The 26326-nt window shown below is 37.3% G+C and overlaps 1 protein-coding gene across 3 annotated transcripts in view; it reads left to right on the top strand.

Moving 5' to 3' along the window:
- The window catches only part of CEP135 (centrosomal protein 135), an 83920-nt gene that overhangs the window by 2839 nt on the left and 54755 nt on the right, over nucleotides 1-26326 (top strand). Inside the window, exons 2-11 of one of the 3 annotated variants that reach the window (XM_019026093.4) lie at nucleotides 468-625; nucleotides 1469-1659; nucleotides 2620-2787; nucleotides 5633-5774; nucleotides 8091-8175; nucleotides 12464-12592; nucleotides 13833-14048; nucleotides 17260-17325; nucleotides 19488-19626; nucleotides 22983-23206. In XM_019026093.4, the coding sequence (XP_018881638.1) occupies nucleotides 513-625; nucleotides 1469-1659; nucleotides 2620-2787; nucleotides 5633-5774; nucleotides 8091-8175; nucleotides 12464-12592; nucleotides 13833-14048; nucleotides 17260-17325; nucleotides 19488-19626; nucleotides 22983-23206 (1473 nt within the window). In that variant the 5' untranslated portion in view covers nucleotides 468-512. Of the gene's footprint in view, nucleotides 1-467; nucleotides 626-1468; nucleotides 1660-2619; nucleotides 2788-5632; nucleotides 5775-8090; nucleotides 8176-9906; nucleotides 11974-12463; nucleotides 12593-13832; nucleotides 14049-17259; nucleotides 17326-19487; nucleotides 19627-22982; nucleotides 23207-26326 lie in introns of those variants that run through there. The other 2 variants (XM_055385050.2, XM_063705279.1) reach the window with 2 other exon arrangements.

The raw sequence follows: 26326 nt of genomic DNA, 5'->3' as shown, positions 1-26326 counted from the left end.
TTGTAAGAATTCCTTTTATATTCCCTATACAAATCCTTTGTCAGATATCGTGAATATTTTCTCCCATTCTTTGGTTTGCCTTCTCTATTTTAATTGAGTATTTTGATGAGCAGACATTTTAAATTTTGATGAAGTCCAGTTTATCAAATTTATCTTTTATGTTTAGTGCTTTTAAAAGAGGCCTCTCTGAGAAGTCTCTGCCTACTTCAGGCTTAGGAAAAATCTTTGTTTTCTCCTAGAAGCTTTAGTATTTTAACTTTTACATTTAGTTGTATGAGGAAGTATTTATTTTAATGCAGTAACAGGAATATCATAAGCATTGGCTTTAAATCTGAATTTTCCAGAAGGCTACCTACCTGAAGAAAAACAAAAAATAATTGCTTCATATTAAAATAATTTTTTCTTCTTATTGTGAAACAACAATCATAGCTATAATAAGATAATGATGTTTCATTCTTTTGTCTCAGGACTTTAATTTTAGGAAGTGAATAAAACTTGTTTTAGAAGACAAGATGACTACAGCTGTAGAAAGAAAGTATATTAATATTAGGAAAAGACTGGATCAGCTGGGATACCGCCAGACTCTGACAGTGGAGTGTTTACCTTTGGTAGAAAAACTTTTCAGGTAAAGACAAAAATACAGTTTTCAACCTGTATGATCCCTAATCCACTTACCTCATTTCTGATTGAACTTCATGCTTTGGTAAAGAAAAGGGTAGCTTTTCGGAAAGTCTTTCAATCATGAAGCTTATCTGTTTTTTCCCTGTCCTCAATCCAGGCCTTCCACACGGCAGAACTCTAAAGGCCACCACTCACGCTGTACTGTTCAAAGTCAACATTTCTGGGGGTTTTCTCTGTGAATGGAATTACAGTTTTTTGAGTTTCTGATATAATGGAGAGACACTTTTCCCTTAAGTTCTTTTTTTTCCCCCTCTTAAGTTCTATGTCTGCTTCACTGGTCTTCAAATACAGTCATGGATAGTTTCATGACAGGGATACGTTCTGAGAAACATGTCATCATTAGGTGATTTTGTCGTTGTACCGGCATCATAGGGTGTGCTTACACAAACCTAGATGGTGTAGCCTACCACAAACCGAGGCTATGTGGTCTGTATCCTATGGCTCCTAGGCTACAAACCTGTATAGCATGTTACTATACTGAATACTGTAGGTAATTGTTAACACAGTGGTGCCTATTTGTATATCTGAACATATCTAAACATAGAAAAGGTTATTGTGTTGTGCTACAGTGTTACAATGGCCAGGATCTCATGAGGCAATAGGAATTTTTCACCTGCCCCCATTATAAATCTTACAGGACTACCCTCCTTCCTATATGTGGTCTGTCGTTGACCAAAATGTCATCATGTGGTGCATGACTGTATTTTAAGCCTCTTTAGAAATATGTTTTTAGTTATTAGAAAGTTAATGAAATGTTTCCTGGTATTTAAATTTTCTGTTCTTTTAGCGACTTAGTTCATACAACTGAGAGCCTTCGGCAATCAAAATTATCTGCTGTGAAAGCTGAAAAAGAAAGTGCCAATTTTGATTTTGTTTTGGAACCCTATAAACTTGAAAATGCAAGATTGAGTAGAGAAAATAATGAATTATACCTAGAGTTAATGAAACTGAGAGAACATTCAGACCAACATGTTAAAGGTAAGTGAAAATTTGATAATTTTTAAAATGCAATTTCTTTGTCCTTTTTGTTTTAGAAGGAAAAGCTAACATCTAATTTTAAAACTATTGATTAGAAAATATAGTAGTCCTACAGCTGGATGGTGTGTGCCTATAGTCCCAGCTACTCGGGAGTTTAAGGTGGGAGGATTGCTTGAGCCCAGGAGTTTGAGACCAGCCTAGGCAACATAGTGAGAACTTGTTTCAAAAAAAGAAAAGAAAAGAAAATATGGTAGTCCTTCTGCTAATAGCCCCTGAAATACTGTAGGGTATGTTGAAGAGTTCCTGAGAAGGAAAATAAATGTGCATTATATAGCTATGATAATCACTATATGTGGATTAAATTTTTAGAATTAAATATTAAAATTTTTAGAATTAAAAATTTAATTAAAATTTTAGAATTAAAATTGCCATAGGGAATATTAAATGCTGGATTTGAAGAAATGTTCTTGAAACAACTTTTGTTTTTCCCTTACTGAAAATAAAAGTAGTAAATAAGGTGAAAACCATGTATCATGCTGACTGTTTTATAGTCAGTCTTTGAGCTGTCAAGTAGAATAGGATGATTTCAGAGGTACTAGGGAAAAGATAATTATATGGTTATCTTTGTATGAATTATTCTTATATTCAGTAGGAAACTTTATCTAATCCATGGTATGAATTCATAATCCTTTAGCTTCAGACCCAATTTACTGGATCAAAAGCTATGATGTACGTTAGGCTAATACAGTAGCTGAAAAATGAAGATTCTCTTTTGTGTTTAGTGAGTTATTTGCAGTTTTGTTAATAATAGTAGAAGAAGGAATAAGTGTCAACTAAAGCATGCATAAGAAGCAGGTGGAGACTTTTAAATTGATATGACTTTTTGTATTTTGTGAAATGGAAAAACTTCATTGGATTTCTTGATCTTTAAAATGGTCTTTGAATCTTTTTCATTTTAAGAGTTGAAAACTTCATTGAAGAAATGTGCACGTGAAACAGCTGATCTGAAATTTCTGAATAACCAATATGCTCATAAACTCAAACTGTTGGAGAAAGAGAGCAAAGCTAAGAATGAAAGAATTCAACAACTTCAAGAAAAGAATTTGCATGCTGTAGTACAAACTCCAGGTAAATCGATTCCTTCTCGAGACAAATTATACACATCTAATCTTTTAACGATATTAACACCATTGACTAAAATAGGACTTTGGATTGGATTTTCATGCTTAGACTTTAGTGTTTGAAAATATATATTGAATAGACCATAAACTTCTTGATTTATTTCTAATGATCCGGGTAGTAATTTATACGTGTGCTTAGAAATGTATGTAGTATTAGTTACTTAGATACTAGTCTAACTTTAATGCCCAGAGCTTTCTCTAATCAATATTTTAAATTCTTTTTTCTATTATTATTATCATTATTATTTTAGTTGTAAAAGTAATCCATACTCGTTAAAGAATTTGGAAATTATGTACTTTCTTAGTTTATTTTACTATTTTTAGCATTGTGCTTAGTAGTTATAGAGCAAGAAAAGGAAATGATGGGTCCAGGTGCAGTGGCTCACACCTGTAATCCCAGCACTTTGGGAGGCTGAAGTGGGCAGATCATTTGAGGCTGCTTCAAGACCAGTGTGGGAACGTGGTGAAACCCCACCTCTACCAAAAATACAAAAATTAGCTGGGCATGGTGGCACAAGCCTATAGTTCCAGCTACTTGGGAGGCTGAGGTGGGAGGATTGCTCTTGAGCCTGGGAGGCGGAGGTTGCAGTGAGCTGAGATTGCACCACTGCACTCCAGCTTGGGTGATAGAGTGAGACCCTGTCTCAAAAAAAAAAAGAAATGATGGGCCACATCCAGAGTTGGTGATTGTTCAGCAGGTATGGGTTGGTGGTAGAATCTACAATATTAGTGACAAAATCATTAAGATAGCTGAACCATGGGATCAAGATTATGAAATTAAGTGAGTAACAGGGGGCTGCTGGATTATGAGGCTAGGTCAAGACAGATTAAAGAGCATGGTGAGTACCAAAAGTAATTTGTTTGCTATGAAGATTGCAGTCAGAATGGAATTTTGGAGTTGAAGAACTAGAAGCCAGCAGAGTTCTGAGTGATGACAAAGGCCGAAGTGTAGTCATCTTATTGTGTGCCTGAAGTTGAGGGGAGAGGAGACTCCTGAGAGTGGACAGATTAGAACTGTGAAGCCAGGTAGGGGAAGACTCAGTGGAGCGTGAGATAGTTTAGTAAATGAGACAGATGGACACGGGGACTGTGAGCAAAAGGCAGAAGAGACGGAGAAAAGTGGGAGTCAACCTTGAAAGTAACTAGAAGATTAAGGCAAAAAAGAGGATAATCAGGTTTCCTGAGGAAAGAATGGGATAGACTCCGGAGAGATTCAAGATGTATAATCAATATAGTGAGTAAATGTAGATTTGGGAAGCAGAGGAATTCTCAGACTTCTCTTTCGAGTGAATGAGTTAGGTGGAGGATGATACTATTTCTTAAGTTAGAGAATGTGGGAAGCAGAGCAGGAGTCCACTTTTGGATGTGTGGAGTATGCTATACCCACAAGACATTCATGTCTACATTTTTGGCAAACAGTGGGATACGTAGATGTGTTCTCAAAAGTGTGGGCCCTGGTGGAGATGCAAATTTAAGAGTCATTGGAGTCTCATGGTAATTGAAGCTATGGGTGTAGTAAGAATTATCTAGTGAGATTATGTAGACTGGGAAGAGAGGAGACCCAGAGTCAGATGTGAGGGAAATTGGTATTTAAGGGACAGGTGGAAGAAGACAGTTTCTGAAAGAAACTGAGGAGCCACCAAGGAGGAAAACCAGGGGGTAAAGAAAGAAGGAATGGTTAGCTTTGTTCAGGTGTGTGAACAAACAGGTCATTTAAATACTTTTGGCCCAGTTTTCTTATCCTTAAAACTCCTTTTGTATACTCCTACCTCTGTAGGAGTATACAAAATTTGTTAGAATTCTAATGAGACAAAATTGTGGATTATGTTTGTTCTTCACAAGGATCTGCTGGTTTTTCAAATACACTTCTAATCTTGGCAAAATCCTTAAAGAGATAAATTGTCCATGTATTTTTGACCAAGACAAGATATATCTAGCCATAAGAAAATTTAGTCCTACTACTTGTAGAGATTAAGAAAACATTCCCTCCTAATTCAGGTTATAGCATGACTTTATATTACAGATGACATTCCATTCATTCTAACTTTGCTACTTAGAATTTCAGTTATCTTTTATGTTGATATTACCTAATAACCACGCATATTTTAGTTCTCACTGCCAGTTCTGTGCTAGTGATAATTTCTTGAGCTCATGGTAGTGAACACCACAGGCACATTCAGCTTTTTTTTTTTTTTTTGAGATGGAGTTTCACTCTTGTTGCCCAGGTTAGAGTGCAGTGGTGCAATCTTGGCTCACCACAACCTCCGCCTCCCAGGTTCAAGAGATTCTCCTGCCTCAGCCTCCCAAGTAGCTGGGATTACAGGTGCCCGTTACCACGCCCAGCTAATTTTTTTGTATTTTTAGTAGAGACGGGGTTTCACCATGTTGGCCAGGCTTGGTCTCGAACTCCCAACCTCAGGTGATCCACCCGCCTCGGCCTTCCAAAGTGCTGGGATTACAGGTGTGAGCCGCCATACCTGGCCACATTCAGCTTTTAAACTTGCCAAAGTCTTATCCCCATCTAGTGGGCAAACATAGTAAGCCTGGGCGTATATGCCAAGCTTGCAGGCATGTAAAACTTGTTTGATAACCATGTCTTGTTGAGGTTTTTAGGAATGCATTGTTTAGTTAAAGATCAGGGTGGATATTTATATATTGATGGAGAAAATATTTTGTCAATATGTATTATGAACTGCAGACACACTTTATAACTGAAAGGCTAACGTGGAATATTTAATTCTAAGGCATGGTTTTGTTTCTTCTTAGTTTTTTAAGACACTCATTCTTTTTAGGTGGCAAGAAAAGAAGTATTGCTTTCAGGCGCCAGCGTATGCAAATTGATGAACCGGTTCCTCCCTCTGAAGTCAGTTCATATCCAGTTCCTCAACCAGATGACCCTTACATTGCAGACCTCCTTCAAGTGGCTGATAACAGGTGCATTAAATAATTCTTTCTTGGCTTGAGTTAATTGAGCACTCAATTAGCTGTAAGTTTCTTGATAGGAGGGCTTTTTTTCTTGTTAACTGTTGTCTCTCCAGTGTCTAGCACAGAACTTTGCACCAGCACTCAGTAAATACTTTCAGATTGATATAAAATGTTTTTACTTGTTTTGAAACTTTGATCAAATGGATCATATATCTAAGGTTTCTGTTCATACTGGCTTAAAAATTATTGCCATCAAGAACCTATTTAAGTAGAGCTGCTTTGACATTTTGTGTCATCTCCAAGTAAGAGGTATCTTTTGCAGGAATCTATTGCTTCAGATTTGTGTCAAATGTCAGTTAAATATGAAGAGATTTGTAACTGGATTTGAAATTCCTTTTTTAATGGTTTCTCTAGCTCTGTGTTTATATTTCCTTACATTTGAATCATATATAAATTCCATTTGATTGAAATGTTATTAAACCTCCTGGGCAAGGCACTGTGTAAGTGTTCTGAGGATATAAAGATGAAGAAGATGGTGTTTCTGTTTTTGAGAAGCTTGTAGTCTAGTACTAGAGATGAGATGAGAAATTCACAAAACACCATTAAGAAAATTATAAGAGGCTCAAAGGAATGGATGAGCACTAGTCTCCATGGTGATAGCTGGAGAAGCATTTCAAACTGTAGAATACACTAATGGAAATAGTTCATGCAGATAGCTTTTTATTTTGTAGATTATACAGAGAATGTGGGGGGTTTTATTAATCTCAATAGATAAATCTAAAAAAGAGCACTGGGACCAGGTGCAGTGGATCACGCCTGTTAATCCCAGCACTTTGGGAGGCCAAGGCAGGAGGATCGCTTGAACCCATGAATTCAAGACCAGCCTGGGCAATATAGTGAGACCTTTTCTCTGTAAAAAATTTAAAAATTAGCTGAGCATGGTGGCATGCATCTGTAGTCCCAACTACTTAGGAGGCTGAGGTAGGCAGATCGCTTGAACCTGGGAGGCAGAGGTTGCAATTAGCTGAGATTGAACCACTGCACTTCAGCCTGGGACACAGAGCAAGACCCTTTGAGCTACTGATTAGGATCTCTTCACTCAGTTGTCACATAATATTTTTATATAGTTATTTGACCTTAACTGGGAAGTGTTTTGTTCTTATAATCTAGGACTTTTCAGACAATGTGTTTGTATTATTTAGGGAATTATTTGGGCTGCATAAGTGACATTAGTCTTTTTTAATTGTCCTGTTTAATTTATATATGCACATTTTGTTTGTATTCAGAGTCATTCATGCATTTATATGAGTGCAGTTGCATACATACTCTTCTCCTAAACCTAGATTAGTAGAAAATGTTGGTTCCAGTTAACATCAGGTACAAGCCGTATCCAGCCTCATTTACTCCACCCCACGGAAAATCTCTTTTAAAAACAGACCTGGGGCTGGAAGCACTGTGGTTCATGCCTGTAATCCCAGCACTTTGGTAGGCCAAGGCAGGAGGATTGCTTAAAGCCCAGGAGTTAAGAGCAGCTTCGGCAATGTGGAAAAACTCTCTCTCTACAAAAAATTTAAAAATTACCCAAGTGTGGTGGCATGTGCCTGTGGTCCCAGGTACTTGGGAGGCTGAGGTGAGAGGATTGATGGAGCTGTGGAGGTTGAGGCAGCAGTGAGCTGTGATTGGGCCACAGGATTCTAGCCCAGGTAACATAGGAAGGCCCTGTCTCAAAAAAGAAAAAAAAGCAGACCTGGCTTCAGGCTTTGTCTTTCCAATATGAAAATGGATTAATTATGTCATAATGTACCTGAACAATTCAGGTAATTTGGACAAAATCTTGATTCTGTTAGAATTAACAAGTTCCAGAAGGAATAGGTTTTTTGCTGTAGTTACATATGATCTTTTTTCCAGGGTTTCAAAGTAGTAGTAGACAATACAGGGTTAGGGTCAGAAAACACATTTTAGTTTCTTATTTCACTTACTAAGTCTGTGAATTGTGGAGTAAACCTCAGTTTTCTAAACCTAAGAATTGGCAGCAGTACCTCAAAGAATTTTCCTGGGGATCAAAATGCAATAGTGAGGTGTTTCTTGCACGGTGTATCTGAGTTTCAAATTATTTACTACTCAGTTTTAAATCTGTTGTTACAAACCAACTCTCCATGATGATGTACTATATTTTATATTGATCTGGGGACCGTTTGGCACAGTACGTCCTACCTGTTTGAGAAGCTGAAAGTATAGAATTTATGAAATAACACATCTAGCTTCGTTTCTTATTTTGTATTTCTTAACAAAAGTATGTTGGCATTAATTTAAAGTGCTTTTCAGGATTCAAGAACTTCAACAGGAAGTCCACCAGCTACAAGAAAAGTTAGCAATGATGGAAAGTGGGGTGAGAGACTATAGCAAGCAGGTAGGATTTTTATTTACTTGCATAGTAGGGATTGAGATAGGTATGCTGTGATTGTAAATAGAATTGGGTTATATTTGAAATTACTGATACTGAGTGTTTATACAGCTTTCCTCTTTTTCATCAGGTTTGTTAATAGAGTTAATAGCTGGAATGGCTTAGGTGGCTTTACTTACTTAGCCTGTCTCTTCAAAAAATTTAAAAATTAGCCAAGTGTGGTGGCATGTGCCTGTGGTCCCAGGTACTTGGGAGGCTGAGGTGGGAGGATTAATGGATTGAAGAGCACTTATTTACTCGATTCTCTTCACTATTCATTGAGGTGAATAGTAGTTTTTTGTTTGGTTTTTCTTTTAGCTGAATCATCTATCTCCCCAAATATAATTTTATAACCGTATTACCATTTTCATCTCAGGAGACATTTTATTAAGTGTGCTATGTTTTATAATTGTATTTTTGTGATTTTTCTACTCTTATTATATATTTTGTCATATTGAACTCCAGTCTTTTAGAAAGTTACTCTTTTGTGTTGCTAATTTTTTTTGTTTGTTTTCTCTATAAGCACAAGTCCTCATACAACAGTTTTCTGAAGAATCAGGAGAATTAGTAGATGCAGAGTTATATTATAACCATAGCAAGCTTTGTCTTTTCATAATTTCTATTGATGTCTTGGCTAAATTCTGATTTGGGTAATTTTAGGCTTGTTTTCTTAATATACTTCCTGAAGGTTAAATTGGGTAACATGTTTTTCATTTTCTGCATTGACTGCATTTTTTTTGAGTGATCTGCACACACAAATATAGATGTAACTTAGGTGTTGGTATAACTAAATCTTTAAAGTGTTTTGAAGATTAGTTGGATAAAAATGGAGTTAAAGAAAATTGACCAGGCGTGGTGGCTCATGCCTGTAATCGCAGCACTTTGGGAGGCCGAGGCGGGTGGATCACTTGAGATCAGAAGTTTGAGACCATCCTGGCCAACATGGTGAAACCCCATCTCTACTAGAAATACAAAAATTAGCTGAGGTTGTGGTGTGTGCCTGTAATCCCAGCTACTCAGCAGGCAAAGGCAGGAGAATCTCTTGAACCTGGGAGGCAGAGGTTGCAGTGACCCGAGATTGCACCACTGCACTCCAGCCTGGGTGACAGAGGCTCTGTCTCAAAAAAAAAAAGGGAAATCATAATGTCAACGAAAAAACTTACTTCATGAAGAGATGTTGAAAATATCCAATATGCACATGAGTTTAATATTATTGGCATTTTTTCATTTTATAATTACACTTTCATTTTTTTCAGGTACTTTATGAACATAAACTTCTTACCATCTCTGTGAGGTGGCTGAGGTGTTTGGAGAAAACAGCTCGACTATTCTGATTAAAGCCACCAATTTATTGTGGTTTGCAATCTTAGTTGAGCTTACTCTGCTGCCTATCAGTTATTTGTCTTTTTTTGCTTGAGTTTATTCTTTCTCAGCACATATTCCAGATTTTGCTGTTTTCCCAACTTATATAATACCCATCTTCGGCCGGGCACGGTGGCTCACGCCTGTAATCCCAGCACTTGGGAAGGCTGAGGCGAGCGGATCACCTGAGGTCTGGAGTTGGCGACCAGCCTGACCAACATGGAGAAACCCTATCTCTACTAAAAATACAAAATTAGCCGGGCGTGGTGGCGCATTCCTGTAATCCCAGCTACTTGGGAGGCTGAGGCAGGAGAATTGCTTGAACCCGGGAGGCGGAGGTTGCGGTGAGCCAAGATCACACCATTGCACTCCAGCCTGGGCAACAAGAGTGAAAACTCTGTCTAAAAAAAAAAAAAAAAAATCCATCTTCTGAGAATGTCACCTTGTCTCAACTTTCTATCTCTACCTTTAAAATTAGCCATATTTGTACTCAGGCTATCTTAAGAGTTGGTAGGCAGGGTATTGTTCTTCTTGTTTAAGGCTGAGTTGCCTGTGCTCTTGACCCCATTTCCTCTTTTTTCCTTAGGACCTTACTTTAATCAATTATTCTTTTTTTCTTTAACAAGTACTTATATAACCACTTTACAATGATTAATTTAATCTTCATAACAATCCTGTGAAGACGTACTTCTATTGTCATAGCTAACACCCTTTTTAAAAAAACTCTTATTTTTTTTTTTTGAGACAGAGTCTCGCTCTGTCGCCCATGCTGAAGTGCAGTGGCGTGATCTCGGCTCACTGCAAGCTCCCCCTCCTGGGTTCATGCCATTCTCCTGCCTTGGCCTCCTGAGTAGCTGGGACTACAGGCACCCACCACCAGCCCAGCTAATTGTTTGTATTTTTTAGTAGAGACAGGGTTTAACTGTGTTAGCCAGGATGGTATCGATCTCCTGACCTTGTGATCCTCTCACCTTGGCCTCCCAAAGTGTTGGAATTACAGGCGTGAGCCACTATGCCCAGCCAAAAAGCTCTTTTAACTACCTCCCCCTCTTGAGGATTCCTTCTCCCTCTCTATGCAGACTTCTCCAAAGACTGTCTTACTTGATATCTCCATTTCTGTCTCTGCTTCTCCACCTCCTGCTCACTCCTTAACCTATTGTAGTCTGTCTTCTGCACTCACTATGTGAACAGGTCTAGTTAATTACATTAGTAACATTAATTGCTAGATCCAAAAGGATACTTACAGTCTTTGTTTTCTTGACCTACTCTGTGGTATTTGATATTATTGATAATTGCTCTTTGAAACTCTTCCATGACTTCATTTTTTTCCAGTTTTCTTTTTTTTAAGCCTCTTTTTTTTTTTTTTTTTGCTTTTTTTCAACTGTCCACTCCCTGAAATATTACTGTTTTCTTGGATTCTGTCTTTGACCCCTTCTCCTCTTATGTATCTTTTTCAAGTGTCCTCATCTGCTCTCTTGGTTTAAAATACTGCCTGTATATTGATGACTCCTTCATCTCTCTCTGGCTCAAACTTCTCTGCTGAACTCCAGACCCATATACCCACCTTTACATTGGGCATTTCCACTTGGGTGTAGTCTTTTTGTACTCATATGCCTTGTACTGAACTTTTTCTCTTCTGGTTTCGACTCCTTTATTCTCTACTTTGGTTGGTAGCATCAATGTTTGCCCAGGTACACATTCTGTATTCTTTCTAGATCTCTTTCTCTTGCCTTCACATACCACTCACCAAGTTCTGTCATTTCTCCTGGCTAAGTGCTTCTTAAACTTATTTCTTCTGTTCTATCCTCTACCACTGTTTTATTTTAGTTATTAATTGTTTCTTATGCATTTCTGCATTAGGTCTCCCTGCCCCTGCCTCTGTTTTTATTCCTGTCAATTTCATCCTTTAGTCCAGCATAATCGTAATTAGTTTTGTCCTAATTCTTCAGACATCTCCATCTACTAGATCCCATGCACATTACATCCAGTCATACCAAGCTATTTCTGCTGTCTCAAACATTCCATGTTTTTGTTGCTTTTTGGTATGTTTGGAATGTTTGGTTATTTATTTAAGAAAACCAAAGCTTGGGCCAGGAGTGGTGGCTCACGCCTATAATCCCAGCACTTTGGGAGGCCGAGGCGGGCGGATCACCTGAGGTCAGGAGTTCAAGACCAGCCTGGCCAACATGGTAAAACCTCATCTCTACTAAAAATACAAAAATTAGCCAGGCGTGGTGGCACATGCCTGTAGTCCCAGCTACGCAGGAGGCTGAGGCAGGAGAATTGCTCAAACCCAGGAGGCAGAGGTTGCAGTGACCCGAGATCATGCCACTGCCCTCCAGACTGGGTGACAGAGTGAAACTCTGTCTCAGAAAGAAAAAGAAAAAGCCAAAGCTTGAAAGTGTGAGCCTTTCGAAATTCTTACATAAATAACAGATAATTAAATTCACCCCAGTTTCCTTTTTTATATTGAGGTTCAGTAGCAACTTACTTTTCTTAGTGTGTTACACTCATTCATTTATTCTACCAGGAACTGAAGTAGTTGAGATTCAGTTCTAGTACTTGAGCATGTGTGTAATCTGCTAGCAAGTTTCTTTTTATATAACCATTGTTAAATCTTAAAGGAGGGAAAAAAATACAAAAATTAAGTTAGGAAGAATCTATGTAGTAAAAATACATATGAAAGATATAGTGACAGCGTGTCTGTTGACATTTTCTATGTAATTTATTTTTGTTCTGCATTTATGCATATAATATATGGACACAAATATGAATGTTAATCTCTTGTATACATTGGGACATAAGAAAATATATCCAAATAAATGTTTGTTCAGAGTTAATCATTTGGTTGAAAACCAGATTTTTTAAAATGACAGCATGACTATATCTTCAGATTGAGCTAAGAGAACGAGAGATAGAACGACTGTCAGTTGCTTTGGATGGTGGTCGGTCCCCTGATGTCCTTTCTCTGGAGTCTAGAAATAAAACCAATGAAAAGCTTATTGCTCATTTAAATATTCAGGTAATGGCTTTTATAATTATTTCACTGCGTGTATATAATGGTGTTTATAATAAACACTATGTGTTTATAATGGTCTATGGGTTTGTAAAAGTGGCAGGAGTTGTTCACTGAGGTATTATTTGCAATGGGAAAAATTTGATAGAACCATAGTATCCAGAAATAGGGTGCAGTTATTGAAAAATCATGTTTTCAAAGACTAATGAAGCAGTAATTAACATGCACCATAACATTAACAATTTAAAGGAAGAGAATAAACTCTGGGCACATGATTGCCAATTTGCTTTTAAGAAAATGTGTATATGGACTTGGAAAGAGAAAACAAAGAGAATATACCAAAGTATACTAACAAAGCTTATCTTTCTGTGGTGGGATATTCTCCTTTACGGTTTTCTCTTTTTCTTTTTTTAAATTTTTATGAGTATATATTTATTTTATAATGTAAAAATTTAAAAATATATATAAAAATTAAATACCTAGCTTTTATCTACTTACCTAGTGGATTCCTTTGCCATGCATTTGACCTAAGGCTGAAAGAGCAGGAGAGTTCCATGCAGTATGACACATGAACTTTAGAAATTTTGGTATGACAGAGTTGCCTGGGCTACAAATAGAATATAGTAAGTAAAAAATATCAACAGTAGCTCTAGAGGAGTGCTGTCCCATAGAAATATGATATGAGCCATATATGTAATTTAGATTTTTCTAGTCGCAGCTTGATTTAAAAAAATAAAAAGAGGTGAAATTAATTGTAATAATATATTTACCCCAGTATGTCCAAAATATTATAATTTCAACCAGTAATGTTTTTACATCCCTTTTTTTTGTTTGTATTATCTTTGAAATCCTGTGTATATTTTACAGTTATAGCACATCTCAATTTACACTAGCCACATTTCGGATGCTCAGTAGCCACATGTGGTTGCTAGAGGCTACTATATTGAACAACACAGTCTATTATCATCTTGATATTCTTGTTGTATAGAACTCTGTATTGGGAAAAAGTTCACACAAATTTCTTGTCCTTTCTATGCTTGAAAATCAAAGCCAATGGATATGTACTTTGATTACACTGCACATGGTCAGTTTTGTAAATAACAATATAAATTTGCAAATATAAAATAGCTGTAGTTTTAATCTTCAATAATTTTTAAAATATAGTTTTTTGAAGTATTATTTGGAAAGTCAGTGTTTAGGATAATTTTCCAATTCATATACCTCATAAATTACAACTCCAATTTAGGTTGACTTTCTTCAGCAAGCTAATAAAGACCTGGAGAAGCGTATACAAGAGCTTATGGAAACCAAGGAAACAGTGACATCTGAAGTCGTTAATTTAAGTAACAAAAATGAAAAACTCTGCCAAGAATTAACTGAAATAGATCAGTTAGCACAGCAGTTGGAAAGACATAAAGAAGAAGTGCTTGAGACTGCTGATAAAGAGCTTGGGGAAGCAAAGGTAATGAATGATATGTGTAGATTGTGAGAGTGTTCATTAATTCTCCTAGCACACAGTAAGCTTGATCCCTTTTGATATCTGCATTCAGGTTTTTGGTTTATTTTGTGTGTCTGTTTTTGTTTTTTTGCTTTGGTAATTCAGGGTTTTCTGAAGTGTTGTTTACACCCTGTAAATGATTGTATTTGTTTTAGTTGTTTGAGTGTCTCTCTGAAGCACACCTATTCTTAGGATGGATCTCCAAACTCTAGTCTGTTTTCCTTCACGATTTTTATCTCTGCCCCTTTATCTATGCATTGTGAGAGAGCTTTTGAAGTTTCCCCTCTATGTCATTTTTGCTCAAGAATCCTTTTTTTTTGAGACAGAATTCTCTGTCTCCCAGGCTGGAGTGCAATGGTGTGATCTCGGCTCACTGCAACCCCCGTCTCCTGGGTTCAAGTGATTCTCCTGCCTCAGCCTCCAAGTAGCTGGAATTACAGGTGCCCGCCACCATGCCCAGCTAATTTTTGTACTTTTAGTAGAGACGGGGTTTCACCATGTGGGCCAGCCTGGTCTCGAACTCCTGACCTCAGGTGATCCATCCACCTCAGCCTCCCAAAATGCTGGGATTACAGGCGTGAGCCACCACGCTCGGCTTGTGTTTTCTGAGACATGGTCTTGCTCTGTTGCCCAGGCTGGAGTGTGGTGGGACAATCATAGCTCACTGCAGCCTCAACCTCCTCAGGCTCAAGCAATCCTTCCATCTCAGCCTCCTGAGTAGCTGGGACTACAGGTGCATGCCACAAGGCCCAGCTAATTTTTTAATTTTTTGCAGAGATGGGATATCACTATGTTGCCCAGGCTGGTCTCAAACTCCTGGGTTAAGCAATCCTCCTGCCTCAGCCTCCCTAAGTGCTCAGATTACAGGCATGAGCAGCCATGCCTGGCCACCAAGAATTCTTTAAAAGTGTTTTTAAAACTGTGTATGTCCTTGCACATTTTTAAGTTGGTAATTATAATAACATTTTTCATCTTTTAAGTTTAAATAGAAAGGGTGATATTTCCAGTCTATTTTAAATATAATATCTTAAAATAAAACTATTTCATTGTTCTTTTAATTATAGCCAGTAAAATCTAAATGATCCTTTCTCCTTGAAATTTCCATAGAATTTTATCTTGTTTCAACTAGTTTTATGCTTGAAAATCTTTTCATGATCACACTATCATACATCTGTACAATAAAAAGAATAAATTTAAAAAGAATGAATTTTTTTTTATTTAAAAAAAATTCTGACAGCCTGATGGGAAAAAAAAGAAATTTTTTATTTTTAAAAATTTCCTGTAACTGTAAGGTTCAAGGTGTTAACATTTTTATCTGAATAGTGTCATCATTACAATTATTAATTATCAGTGGGTTAAAGTGACAAATATACCACAAATGTTGATATTTATGAAATAAAAAAGTAAAATTTTATTGGAAATACATCTCTTAATGAATTGTAATGGGAGAAAATAGTGTCTTATTTAAAGCCTTTGGCCAGCCCCAACATTTCAGATTATCTTTTGATCTGGTACTCTAAAAGTTTTTTGTATCTTGAGACAGTGCACTATTGGGGTATGAATGAGATAGATGCCCTTCTTTGAACATTGAGAGAAAGGCAGCTATAAAAGGGAGGGTAGGAATGCAGAACTCACATGATAGCCAGGCCACAAACAAGTTATTAGGTAGATCATTTTTAAGAAGCACTGAATATGCAGATTAAGGATTCAGATGCTGATTCCTTAGAACTGTGTGCATACCATAGTTTTATGTAATACTTGGAAAGTGTTCAATTTATCCCAGGAGTAAGTATAATCCAGTTTGAAGACCACTGCTGTGCATCACCGAATTGATTTTATATAGTGCCACCTCTACTAATTAGTGGAATAGAAGGAAATTACCTCAGTACTTTAAAAACCATGTGTGAAAGGCCCACAACAAACAATCATACTCAGTGGTGAAAAACTGGAAGTTTTTCCTCTAAGATGAAGAACAAGGAAGGATTCCCACTCTTGTCACTGCTACTCAACATAGTACTGGAAGTCCTAGCCAGAGCAGTTAGGCAAGAAAAGGCATACAAATTGCAAAGAAAGAATAAAATTATCTCTGTTTACAGATGGCATAATTTTATATGTAGAAAGCCTTCAACATTCCACAGAAACCAGAACTAATAAACTAATTCAGCAAAATTGCAGGATACAAAATCAGCACACAAAAATCAGATGTTTTTCTATACACTAAGAATAAACTATCCAAGAAGGAAATTAAGAAAGTAATCCCATCTGCAATAGCATCAAAAGGAATAAAATACTTAGAAATAAACTTAACCAATGAGATGAAAAACCCGTACAGTTGAAAAACTATACAGCATTGCTAAAGAAGTTAAAGAAGACACAAATAAATGGAAAGACATTCCGTGTCCGTGGATTGGAAGACCCAATATTGTTAAAGTGTCCATACAACTCAAATTCAGCGCATTCCCTATCAAAATTCCAGTGGCGTTTTTTTTGTTTTTTTTTTTTCGCAAAAATAGAAGAAACTTCTAAAATGCATATGGAATCTCCAAGGACCCCAGACCACCAACACAATCTTGAAAAAGGATATAATGAGTACAGTTTTAATTCTGTTTTTGTGGTTTTAGTTTCATTACAACACTCCTATATCTCATCCCTCTCTTTTTCCACCACCTTTTGCATCTTCTATCCTTGTGCACACAGCATGCTAAACACAGCTTCCCATGTCCCATTGCAAATGCTCAGAAATGACAAGTTGGCTCAACAAAATGTTCCTATTGGGTCATAATATTTTGATCTTGGCATTCTGTTCTCTCAGTTGCAGTATAGAGAGGATCCAGGTTGGTAAAAGCAGGTATGGAGAAAGCAAATAGGATAGGAAAATCAGGAAATGACAGTGCCATAGAATTACCCCAAAATTTAAGGCCCAAGGAAGATCCTACAAGGTGCTCAAGTGGCCTTCTTCAGATGTTACAAGTAGGCTCCTGTAAACATTCGGGATACCAAAAGATTAAAGAGAAGCCTCAATTTTGCCTCTTCGTTGAAATTGATAGGGATAAAGCCTCAGATCTCACTGGTAAGAGGGAATGTGAAGTAATTGCAAAATTACTTGATCTATTTGCATATGACTTAAGTATTCTTAGACTTTTAAGTATATACCTAATAGGCTTTTTATTCCTAGAAAGAGATTAAAAGAAAGCTCTCTGAAATGCGGGATCTTGAAGAAACAATGGCAAAACTTCAGCTGGTAAGTTGATGTCATATTGAATTGCCAGCATTTTCAGTAAGAAAATTTTTATGGGAGGCTGAGGTGGGTGGATCACCTGAGGTCAGGAGTTCGAGACCATCCAGCCTAATCAACATGGTGAAACCCCGTCTCTACTAAAAATACAAAAATTAGCTGGGAGTGGTGGTGCATGCCTGTAATCCCAGCTACTTGGGAGGCTGAGGCAGGAGAATTGCTTGAACCTGGGAGGCAGAGGTTGCAGTGAGCCGAGATCACGCCATTGCACTCCAGCCTGGGCAACAAGAGCGAAACTCCATCTTTAAAAAAAAAAAAAAAGAAAAGAAAATTTGTATGCTTTGTTTTATTGCTCAGCTCCTGACAACCACTAATCTACTTTCTGTTTCTGTAGATTTATCTATTCTGGCCATTCCATATAAAGGGAATCATATATTTTGTGTCTGGATTCTTTTACTAAGCATAATATTTACAAGGTTCATGCGTGTGGTAGCATTTATGAGTACTTCATTCGTTCTTATGGCTGAGTAATATTCCACTGCATGGACATGCAAGTTTATATTTTTATAATTCCTTAATTTTATGTATAGTAGGTAGCTGCTAGAAATTTTACATTCTTTTAACTACTTTATGATTTGTTAGTTGACTAATATTAAAACCAGGAGTTAATTACTTGAAATATTTGTTGATTAACTTGAAATATTTGTTGATTATTACAAAAGGCACTCCATCCTCTTTTATTTATTTATTTATTTATTTATTTATTTATTTATTTATTTATTTATTTTTTGGAGACAGGGGCTTGCCTTGTCACCTAGGCTGGAGTGTAATGGCATGATCATAGCTCCGTGTAGCATTGAACCCCTGGTGCTCAAGTGATCCTCCCACCTCAGCCTTCTGTGTGGTTAAGACTGCAGGCATGTGCCACCATGCCTAGCTTTTTTTTTTTTTTTAGTAGAAATGAGGTCTTACTGTGTTGCCCAGGATGGTCTCAAACTCCTGGACTCAAGTGATTCTCCCGCCCCGGCCTCCTAAAGTGCTAGGACTACAGGCATGAGCCACTGTGCCCAGCCCAGTCCTCTTTTAATAGCTTTGTTTGGTAATACAAACCATTTTCCTGGTCACATTTCTTGTTCTGGTAGCCTTCAAATAACAAAGGAAGTAATCATCCCAACAGAAGCCTAAATGTAGCATACAGAAAAAGCATATAGTCCTATAGTCTGCAACTAGCAGAAAGAGTGTCTTGCTTATAAGGTAGAAACCGGGTAGTCACCCAAATGATTGAGGATTTTAAAAAAATAACCTGTTGAATTGGAAGAGTTTTCTGTAAGATTGGAAATAAAGGTAAATACTAATTTCCAAGTTCTTTCATTATGTATACTTTTTATACAGTCTAGCTGCAGTGTCCTGGTGGCATAAGTCAATTAAAAAGGAAGCATGAGAGCAAGGGATTTTTGCTGTTTGTTCACTGCTAGTTGTATGTGCACTAAATGTTGGATGTGATTCATAATACTTGTCTCAGAACTATGACCAAGTTTTAGTAGTGTTGGCTTACAGTAAGATGTTGCTGTAGTTACTTTATTACCTTTCTTATTTTTTCTAGTAATGCAAGATTCTATGTATTTTTAAGATAAGAATGATAATATTGATAGCTAACATTTTTTAAGTACTTACCGTGGTGGACATGTTGGATACCATGGAAAGTACTTCATAACCATAGATTCATCCTCGCCAGTGAATCCTTAGTGTCCTGGTCTTATTATCCTTGTTGTGCATATGAGGCTGAGAGAATAACCAGTATAGTTATAGATACACTGTGTGTGGTGATCTTAGAAGACTTTATCTTACTACTGCTCTCTTAAACATGAAAAAGCTTTAAATTTTTTAATCATATAAGTATATATTCATTTAGAAAAAAATAAGACAATATGCTAAACTAACTAGAAGAAAATAATTCTCCCACCCTCAAAGAAGCATTGTTGATGTTTGTGTTTTCAGCCACAAATGATAAAGTTTAATTGAAACCTTATATTTGACTAATTAGGTATATGTACACACACGTATATGTAAATTGCTGTTATATAAATGTGCTTATAAAAATCTATCTTAAGTGCGATAATATTTTATAAAATTGTTAGAAATCTTAATTATAGTATTAAAATTTGCAGGAATTGAACTTATGCCAGAAAGAAAAGGAGAGACTGAGTGATGAACTCCTTGTAAAATCAGACCTAGAAACTGTTGTTCATCAGCTTGAACAAGAAAAGCAAAGACTTAGCAAAAAAGTTGAAAGTTTTGCAGTTACAGGTAAGATGTCAAATTTTGATAGCTTAAAAAATGATTGTGATTTCCTCTTGATGTATTGTTTTTCTTAGTAGATATTCATTCATTCATTCATTCATTCAATAAATATTTGTTGAGTGCTTACCATTAGTCAGAAACCATAGTAGTTACTGTAGATACAGTAGAAATCTCTCCCTCAAGGACCTTAGAATTTTTATGTTTTGGCTAGTTTATACAGGGAGCCCTGCTTGAATATTTTGCAATAGAAATGTGTCCTTCTTTGAGATAGACTAATAATAGAATTAAGTAAGACTAAAGGGAAGGCTATTTTGATAGTGGAAAATTGAAGTACAGAATCTTTTCAAGGAAATGGAGTTATATTATCTTAAAATACACACACATAAACACACACACAAATTGAAATAGGCTAACTTTCTACAGGTACCAGTTCTAAATGACTTGGCATCAGGAACATATAAGAATTCATTCGGCTGGGCACAGTGGCTCACACATGTAATCCTAGCACTTTGGGAGGCTGAAACAGGCGGATCATCTGAGGTTGGGAGTTCAAGATCAGCCTGGCTAACATGGTGAAACCCCGTCTCCACTAAAAATACAAAATTAACTGGGCGTGGTGGCACGTGACTGTAATCCCAGCTACTCAGGAGGCTGAGGCAAGAGAATCGTTTTAACTTGGGAGGTGGAGGTTGCAGTGAGCCTGAATCGTGCCACTGCACTCCAGCCTGGGTGACAGAATGAGATTCCATCTCCAAAAAAAAAAAAGAATTTATTCATTCATTAATTTGACTGATGTTTATGAATCATCTCCTGTGTGGGTGTGTGCCAGGCCCTGTTTTTGAGTGCTGGGGTGTATAGTGGCAAACAAAATACATAAGGGCCCTGCTCTTGCAGAGCCTTTTTTCTTGCTAGGGAAACAAACTAATGGCACATAAATTAAGAAGTTAATTTTAGTTGATAAGAGGTATTAAATTAGAATGGGAGGATGTGCTAGAGATTGAATGAAGTGCTCAATGACAATATACCAGCAATATGAAGATCTGGGGTCTAGTTTTCTATGCAGAGGAAATGGCACGTGCAGAAGCTTGGTACCATCAAACTCTGTGTGTCTTAGGAAGTGAAAGAAAGCCAGTTACTGTATTAAGAAGAGTCTCTATCCTAGGCCCATGTGGATAATCTGTTTGAACTCCTCTCTACTTGTTAGCGTGTAACTTGAGCATGTTACTTAAGCTCTCTGTGCCTCAGTTCCCTATCTATGGGGCTAATGATGACACCTACCCTGAAAAGTTGTTGTGATAATTAAATGAGTTAATATGTTGAAGTGCTTAGAACCATGTATAAAAGTTTAAAACAAGCTGGGTGCGGTGGCTCACGCCTGTAATCCCAGCACTTTGGGAGGCTGAGGCAGGCGGATCACCTGAGGTCGGGAGTTCAAGACCAGCCTGACCCACATGGAGAAACCCCATCTCTACTAAGAAAACAAAAACTAGCTGGGCGTGGTGGTGGGTGCCTGTAATCCCAGCTACTCAGGAGGCTGAGGCAGGAGAATCGCTTGAACCCGGAGGCGGAGGTTGCAGCGAGCCGAGATCGCACCATTGTACTCCAGCCTGGGCAAAAATAGTGAAACTCTGTCTGAAAAAAAAAAAAAAAAGTTTATTTTTCTTTTTGATAGCTATGTGTGGCCTATCATTTCAGTGTAATCTTTCAACTGTCTCAAACTCTCTTGTTTCCATGTGTTTTGGGTGCATCCCCCTGCCAGATACCCAGCCATGGATGAGCCAAACAGTTTACCTTCTACACTTTTACACATGGTCAGCTGTTTGAGTGTGCACCAGGCACATTGAGAGCACTGTAAATTAGATGGTCCTGAACCTCAGCAGACTGCTCAGCTTTGTATGGAAATCTTACACTGTTCTCTTAGCGTTTGATCTTCCATTCTCCACGGGGGATATTTAAAATGTTTTGCACTGTCAATAAACCCGTGAGTCCCATTTCCCACCTTCATTCTGAGTGGATTATCCTACCTCCAGTTTTCCTAAAAGAAGGGAAGCTATGGCAGGGATTCACTCAGTCTTCTGGCCTCAGATTAAAAACGTGTGCATCTTGTTCCTTGCTGTTCAATGCACGAATGCCCCTCTTATGAAGGGCCGGTGGCTCCATCTATTCTCTGGGCCCTAACTTCTCTAATTTTAAAAACCTTACAAATTAATGATCTCCTCTCCATAGTTTTAATCTTTGTACTGTTTTTTCCCATTGGCGTTCAAACATGCTTACTCTCACCCATTCCAATACAAAAACTTTGACCCATTCCTATGCAGCCACTTGTTTCTTCTCTTCATAGCATCAGCGTCTTGAAAGGTCAGCCATACTTGCTGTTCTGCTTGATCACCCACTACCCCTTAGCTCCTCAGTCCACTCCAGTTGGCTTCTGTTGCCATCTGTTCAACAAAACTGCTCTTGTTAAAGTCATTCACCTCTGTTATGCTAAATGCAGTGGCTGCTTTTCATTCATTTGCTTATTTGACTGCATTTAATCCAGTTGCCCATTCTTTCTCACTCTCCTACTTTGTTCTTACCTCTCTGGTCAATCCTTCTTGGGGCAAATTTGCCAGTTCATCCTCTAGTTTGCATTGCACACTGTCCTTTTGTAGCTTTTATCCTACTACAATTAGAATAGTTGTGCAGCCTTGGCTATGCTTTTTATACTGTATCCTTAGCTGGTGCTGGGCATGTAGTAAATGCTTAATACATATCTGTTGAATGAATGAAAGAAGAGATGAGAGTAAATCAGAATACATCAGGAAAATCATTCCATGCCTCAGAGTTGTAATGAACATAAATTAAATTAGGTTCAACTATATGAAATTGCCAGTATTTGATTACTTTTGACTCATGAAGAGGCAATTTCTATGGTAAAAGCTAATAATTATGTTTATTTGAGTTATTTTGCTCTCTTTGTATATGTGTATACTGTATTAAATTCAAGCTTAATTTTAAGTTTGTGCATGTTATGATTGTTTATAGATACATTTTCTTTTAGTGCATTTTCAGGTCCCGGGAAAGTACTATGTGGTAATTTATTGCTTCATTTTGTAGTACTGCATAGTACCCATCTTATGATAAGACAAAAGCAGGGGGACTTGGACCTATTAGACTTTATTTAAACTTTTAATTTGTGCTTTTTTTTCCCTTCTTTCCTCTCAATATTTACCTCTTCAATAGATTTGGTACCTACAGGTGTTATGTAGAACAGTTCATGATTTCTAGTAGCTTTCATTCTAAAAGTTATTAATATAATTTACTTGACTAATCAACATTATGTATACAACATTATTTTAAGAGTTAACCACTTTAATTTGCAGAACGACAACTTACTCTGGAGGTTGAGAGGATGAGACTAGAACATGGAATAAAACGTCGAGACAGGTCACCTTCTCGTTTAGATACATTTCTGAAAGGTATAGAAGAAGAACGAGATTATTATAAGAAAGAGCTAGAGAGACTCCAACATATAATACAGCGAAGATCTTGCTCTACAAGTTATAGCGCACGTGAAAAAAGTTCAATATTTAGAACACCAGAAAAGGTAATGTCCCTTTATAAGAGTAGGCCAGAAAGTATCTTTATGAATAAATTTTTCTGGTTTATTATTATATTAAATGTAACTTTATTCGTACTTGCTTTGAAAAATCTTGATTTTGATTCTTGTTTTCTTTTATGGCCTGCACTATAGGAACACTACATTAATTAGGAAAATTACTTAAGAACAAACTGTAACATATAGATGACTGGAAATTAAAGGAAAGGTTGAATAGCTGAGTTGTAGAAGTGCAGTGGCACCTGGCCTTCCAGTACTCATATTGTTGGACATTCCCTCTCTTTTTAGAATTTACTTTCTGTATCAGCTGCATTTTCTCTCTCATAGCAGAGTGGCTTTGTATGCATGGCAGGCAACATGGTTTCATGTCATTTCCAGCCTTGGACCAGTTAGGAAGGTGTGTCACATTCTACTGACCAAGCATCTTCTCTATTAACCGTACTATGGGAGAGAGATAGAAATGGCAAGTGAGTGCTGGGGAGATTGTTTTGTTTGTCCACTACAACCGTATTTGTAAGTTGATGATCCAAAGATGTTCTCTCTATGTTATTTTCTAATTGCATCTCCCAATGTGTGTATTATTTAAAGTTGACCATGATTCATGAGAGATTAAAATCATGTGTCTCTATTTTAGGTCTTAATTATTTTTAGTGTTTTATGAGTATCATTTGAGTTCTTCAGATTTTTCTTCTTTTAAGCTTTGGAGTTCAGGAGTCTTGAAGGCTTATGTGACATTACTTTATCTACACACTAGGTAAAATTAGGGGAAATCTGGGAGTGGAGAGTACTCATTAAAACTCAAAACATTTGATTTCAGACTTGGCCGAATTTACTAATTTTGTCATGTTTTTCCTGAAGATCTTGTGTCCATTGTCAAACAGTTTTGTCTTCTGATTAGACTTCATTTTTTAACCTCATAGGCTAATGGCTGAATTTTGATTTACAGTTGTCAGTGTAAGCACTATGCTATGTTATCTATTATAAGAATAAGGCCAGGTGGGGTGGCTCCTGTAATTCCAGCACTTTGGGAGGCCAAGGCAGGAGGATCACTTGAGGCCAGGAGTTCGAGACCAGTCTGGTCAACACAGTGAGATGCCATCTCTACAAAAGAAAAATTAAAAAATTAGCTGAGCATAGTGGCATGCACCTCTTGTACCACCTACTAGGAAGGCTGAGGCAAGGGGATTGCTTGAGCCCAGGAGTTCGAGGCTGCAGTGAGCCATGATCTCGTCACTGCATTCCAGCCTGGGTGACAAAAAAAAAAAAAAAAAAATAGAAAGAAAAAAAAAGAATGAATTGGTGGGAAAATGCAGTACAGGTTATTAATAATTTATGTTGCTGAGTTTTTTTTAAGTTCCGTATATACTTAGGACTCAGGAAAAATAAGTGACTGAATTGATCATTTTTATTCTATAGAGGAATCTCCCAGAAAATGATTGATCAGTTTAATTAAGTTTCAAATACTAAGGAGATAAATATCTCAGAGCTTTTAACCAAAATATTTGATCCATTTGCTCTGTGCGGGATTCACAATTGAAAGACAAGTGTGTGAGACATATTGGTAAGGCACTAGTAAAATTAAATGAAACTTTTCTCCCCTTCAACTTATTTACATTCTTGAAGTTATAATGGTACCTGGCATAGACAAAGAATTTATTTTCTAGAGTTCAGAAAGCCAGGATGTTCAGAGCATTTTAGAGTCCCAATAATAAAGTGCAGGCATGATAGAGGATAGTAGGTAAGTACCTGAATGAAATGGGTGGGGTATAAGACAGTTGTGAGTGCTGGAAACTAGGAAGTGCATTCCCCACCTAAAATTAGCTATTTTATTTTACTTTATTTATTGAGACAGGATATGGCTCTGTCACCCAGGCTGGAGTGCAGTGGCATGATCTTGTCTCACAGCAACATCTGCCTACTGGGCTCAAGCCATTTTCACACCTTAGCGTACCTGAGTAGCTGGGACTATAGGCACGTGCTACCATGCCTGGCTTTTTGTTTTTTGTTTTTTGTATTTTTTGTGGAGATAGGGTTTTGCCATGTTGCCCAGGCTGGTTTCAAACACCTGATCTCAAGTGATCTGCCTGCCTTGGCCTCCCAAAGTGCTGGGATTACAGACGTGAGCCATGGTGGCCGCCCTAGAATTAGCTGTTTTAAACATGTTCAGGAACACTTGTTGGTAAACCACAAAGATCATTCTACAGCTGGATTTGGTACTAGCTGTGTTTTCAACCCCTGCTTTATGGCAGACTGTTAGGCACAGTGTTGGGATGGTAATAACTCAGAAAAAAATTGACATTTTTTAATATCAATTCTCTATTCCCTGTGTAGGGTGGGTACTATCCTCCTCACCTTGTATTCACCCTGGTTCCCACTGTGAGTTTTGAGTATGGTGTAGGCAGAAGTGCTTTGCAATTGGAGCCTAACACAAGTTCCAACTCCACAAACTGGCTTTATGATGTTGGAGAAGTTACCTAACTTCATGGAACCCTGTTTTCCTCATTTGCAGAGTGGGGAAAGTGACTACAACTTCTTGTGAAGATTAAATGAGCTAATTTGTTGGTTTTATTTTTAATTGACAAATAATATGTATATTTATAGAGTATAGTTGGATGTTTTGATCTATGTATACATTATAGAAAGATTCAGTCAAACCAATTAACATGCCTGTTTCCTCACCAACTTATTTTTTTGTGGTGAGAATGTTAAAAATCTATTCTTTTAGCAATTTTGAAGTATACAATAGTTATTATTAACTGGTAACCATGCGACACAATAGCTCATTAAAACATTCCTCCAGTCTAACTGAAACTATGCCCTTTGATCATGAAATAATTTGTGTAAGGACCCAGTGTAACATCTAGTTACCGGTGAATGGTTTGTTTCCTTATTATTTGCTGGTTCAAAGCACATCAGTTCTGGTAGAAAGCTAGGGTCAGTTCAGAAGATAAATACTGAGTGCCTGCTCTGAATGGGGCATAGAATACAGAGATGAAGACAGTTCCTGCCCTTACAGCCTTCAGCATTGCGCGTGTGTGTGCATGTGCATGTGTGTGTTTAGGGGACAGTGGAGTAGTGAAAGGGCGTTATTCACAATTATACATTAAC

This window comes from Gorilla gorilla, chromosome 3, assembly GCF_029281585.2.
Source record: "Gorilla gorilla gorilla isolate KB3781 chromosome 3, NHGRI_mGorGor1-v2.1_pri, whole genome shotgun sequence".
NCBI lineage: Eukaryota > Metazoa > Chordata > Mammalia > Primates > Hominidae > Gorilla > Gorilla gorilla.
The sequence above is the reverse complement of the archived record's forward strand: the minus strand, read 5'-3'. Positions and strand labels throughout refer to the sequence as shown.